The 3,733-nt window shown below is 54.1% G+C and overlaps 1 protein-coding gene across 1 annotated transcript in view; it reads right to left on the bottom strand.

Moving 5' to 3' along the window:
* DUSP10 (dual specificity phosphatase 10) overlaps nt 1-3,733 on the bottom strand; it is a 22,758-nt gene extending 19,025 nt beyond the window's left edge. The window contains exons 1-2 of the mRNA XM_003203827.4: nt 3,658-3,733; nt 1,974-2,813 (exon numbers count right to left, since the gene is read on the bottom strand). Of these exons, the coding sequence (XP_003203875.1) occupies nt 1,974-2,769 (796 nt within the window). The 5' untranslated portion in view covers nt 2,770-2,813; nt 3,658-3,733. The remainder of the gene's footprint in view (nt 1-1,973; nt 2,814-3,657) is intronic.

The raw sequence follows: 3,733 nt of genomic DNA, 5'->3' as shown, positions 1-3,733 counted from the left end.
AAAAGAAGTGGCAAAGAGCTATCTCTGGTTTCATTTTGGTGTCTGCAGCCACGGGCCTGCATGCACACATAGTGTTAGCGCTTGGCCTGCTGGGGCGTGATGGAAAAAATGCTATCTGACAGGGAGAAAATGAACAACTGTACGGCCAGCACCACTCCTCAGGCTCAGAAAATGAGGCAGAGCCTTCCTAAGCACTGCTTTACTACATGGTGAACTCACAGAACCATAGAATGGCCTGGGTTGGAAGGGAGCTCCATTAAAGCCTCCTTTGAGAAGGGAGGAAGGTGAGGTGGTGGCAGGAGCACTTATTTCCCCAAGTGAGGCTTGCCCTGGTCCAGCCAATTCCTACACCCAAAAAAAAAGGGATTTATGCTTCCTTTGTCTACTTGCAGTGTCTCAGATCTGTTGGCAGAAGAAGTTCAGGGAGGGGATTTCTCCTAAGCAGGTCTTCGAAACAGATGCTCACATTTCTCAGTAGCTGAAAACCAAAAATAGCCCAAGTAATCCCACAAGCAAGCAGCCAAGCCCTGTGCAGCACCCAGGAAATGGTGGCCAACCTCAGAGAGAGCTGCCCACAGCCTGCCCACAGGGCCCAGCAGCCCCACAGCTTCCCGCTCCAGGTACAGCCTGAAGTGGTAGAAGCTTCCGTGACACAGAGAGACATAGAAGACAGACACCTTCAGCATCTCTCTTTTCTAAGGGCAGGAAGACCACACAGTACAAGCCGTAGGCCTAGCTGTAAGGACTCAGCAACAGAATAACGGCCATCAGAGAGAGAGAACCTCAGAGGTAACCTTACCCTACTGAGCACCTCTCCCTTTTGTGCAGGTACAGGGCATCATCACGACAGGATAGGCACTAATAGCATACTGGGAGCATGCAGCACTGTAACTACATGCTTGCTGGAGCTAGAAGAATTTTAAGTTTCCACAGTATATGCTAAAAGGGGAGTATTGCACTGGACTTGTAGCTCCTAGACGGCCATGAACATAAAGGAAGAAAACGAACTAAACTATCAGACCAACCCGTACTTTCACCACACCATGGAGGCTGGTTTTTCTGTACAAGTTACTAAGTTACTATTTTCAAGTGAATTATGTACAGACAAATCCTCCAGTAGTTTCACAGTACCATAGCCAATCTCTATCAACCATGCCTCTAAATGGCGTAAATACCCAGGGGCAAAGAGATTTATAGAGGGCAGCATAGTTATAAATAGGAGCTACAAAATAAAAGGAAGAAAGGGAAGCGTCCTTGGATGCTACTTCAGGGCAAGTGGGACTGCTCCTCCCCAGAATATTAAGAAAAAGGGTAAAAATACATTAAAAAAATGAGCCTTTACAGGAGGAAAAAAAACAACACAGAAGTGCGCATCCATGCATACATATAATCACTACCCTTTCCGACCACTTTCTAGAGGAGCAGCTCCCTCTGTCCATTACTCTAACCCTGTTTCACCAAAGCAAGACTGGATTGCTTCTTGAGTTTTGTCAGCTGGTCAATGATGCAATGTCTCCTTTATTGTTCTTCATTTGCTCTCCCTCTGCCCATCTCCAGCACCCAGGAGCTGAGTTTAACATAGACTAAAATAAAGCTGCTAAGTAAAGGTCAGTCTGGCAAGCTAAAAGTGAAGTATACTCTCCTGGACCTTTGCCCCTCAGGCTATAAATACCTCGAGAAAACACTGGGGGAAATTCTTTGTCTACACAGCCAGCCACCAGGAAGCACGCTTCCTCCTTCGTTCAACTCCCACCCTGCCACTACTCAAAGACAACCATCAGATGAAGGCAAGCACCTCACCACTGCCAAGTGGCCCATTCCACCACCCGCCCATGGAAGACATGCTTTGCCAGCTGTGTTTCGAGGCACAGGGACATTCCTAGAAGTGCACAGCCATGCTGAAAGCTCAACCATCGACAAGGTGTGTGGCGGAACGCTTGCACAGCACGTGGGGGGGCAAGGAGGAATGTTACCTTTTAGGACTAGGGGTTCCTTGCCTTCTCTCTTGAGGGACTCCAACACTATGTGGAGGGGCTGGGAAGGCATTACTCTGCTCGGCTCATTGGTATTCTCATCATAAACTATGATTTCTTTGGAAAAGATCCTCTTGAAGGAGTCCTTGCCTTCCCGGCAAGAGATCAAGTCCAAGACAGTGATCTTGCCCTGCTGGAGCCTCCTCCGGCTGATCTTGTCTGCGCAGTTGATGTGGACAGCCCCTTGGATGTGGCTCTTATTATACTCCATGAACGGCCTGCAGTCGATGATGACAGGCCCGTGGTTCTGCGCGTGGCTCTTGCTGCATTTCGTCATCTTCTTGGCCAGGTCGTTGGGGTAGATGATCTTGATGCTGGCTAGCTGCTTGCCGCCACCCGACACCGGGCTGCCCACCCCGCCCAGGGGGCTCAGGCCACCGGCGCTCTCATTGCTGTTGACCATTTGGTTGGCGGGGCAGGACGGGGAGGCCGCTGCGCTGCTGGTGCTGGTGTGGGCTTGGGCCTGAGCGTCCTTGTCGTACGTTGCCACAGTGCAGCAACTGGCACTGCTGCATCCACAACTCAGGGAGCGGGCAGAGCCGTTGGATGAGGGCATATACGTGAGATTCGCAGTCTTGAGGGACACGACGGCTGCGCCGAGCAGACCGGGGCGACTCTCGCCGGCGGAGGAGGCGGGTTCCAGATAGCTAGAGTCTAAACACAGGTTGAGATCCTGAGGTCTCACCGGCCTCGAGAGTGCCACCACTACCCTGTCGTCTAAGGGAGACGGAGGCATGAGGAGGCTGAGAGCTAGCAAATTAAGAAGAACTCAAGATCCCCCTGCAAAAGAAGAAGGGGAGGGGAGAGCGGCGGGGGGAGAAAGGCAATGAAAACAGATCAGCGCATCACATAAACCTACGGATCGCTTCCCCGACACCCATCACCCACGGGTCACAACCCACGCTGACGGCTCCCGGCCCGCTCGCTGAAGAACCTTTCCCGACCCCTCAGCAACGCTACGTGCACGCACGCGAAAAGCAAGCGGAGCAGCACGCCGGGAGGAGGCCGCGGTCCGCACGCAGACGGTGCGGGGCTGTTCGGACACCCCGGCGCGAGACAGGCAGCACCGCGCTCTGCAGCGAGCGAACGGCCGGCAGCCGCCGCAGCCCAACGCGTCGGCGGCAACGTGCAACTTTTCCAGCGAGCCGGAATGAAATCGGCTTTTGATTCAATGCGCAGAGACAGCTGCAAACTTGAACACCGAGTTAAACAAGAACAAAATCTCGCCGAAAGCAGGAAACGCCGGGTTCCGAGCAGCTTGGCGGAACGCAAGCGCTCCTGCCGCCTGCGGGGCTCCCCCCACCCTGTGCGCGTCCCCACGCACGGAGCCGGGCAGGGGGCGGACCGGGGGGGCGAACCCTTAAAAAAAAAAAAGAAAAGAGAAAAATCCCTCATGCTTTCGCTGTCTAGAAAAAGGATAACCGAGAGCGGAGCCTCTCCGCCCGACACGCTTTAGAACAACAACAACAAAAGGGCAAACAGCCCACCTCCCTAAAGAAAGGGGAGAAAACATGCAAAAACCGCAGCGAACCGAAGCAGCGCAGAACCAAACTTTCATTCCCCGGCCCGGCACCTCCAACCCTCGTGTCTCGGCGGCCCCGCGCCGCCATCCGCCCGCACTCCCCGGCGCGGCGCGCTCCGGTGCGTCCCACTTCTTGGCGGCCCCACGCCGCTGTTTCTCGCGCCCGCCGCCCCGCGCG

The sequence above is a fragment of the Meleagris gallopavo genome, chromosome 2 (assembly GCF_000146605.3).
Source record: "Meleagris gallopavo isolate NT-WF06-2002-E0010 breed Aviagen turkey brand Nicholas breeding stock chromosome 2, Turkey_5.1, whole genome shotgun sequence".
NCBI lineage: Eukaryota > Metazoa > Chordata > Aves > Galliformes > Phasianidae > Meleagris > Meleagris gallopavo.
The sequence above is the reverse complement of the archived record's forward strand: the minus strand, read 5'-3'. Positions and strand labels throughout refer to the sequence as shown.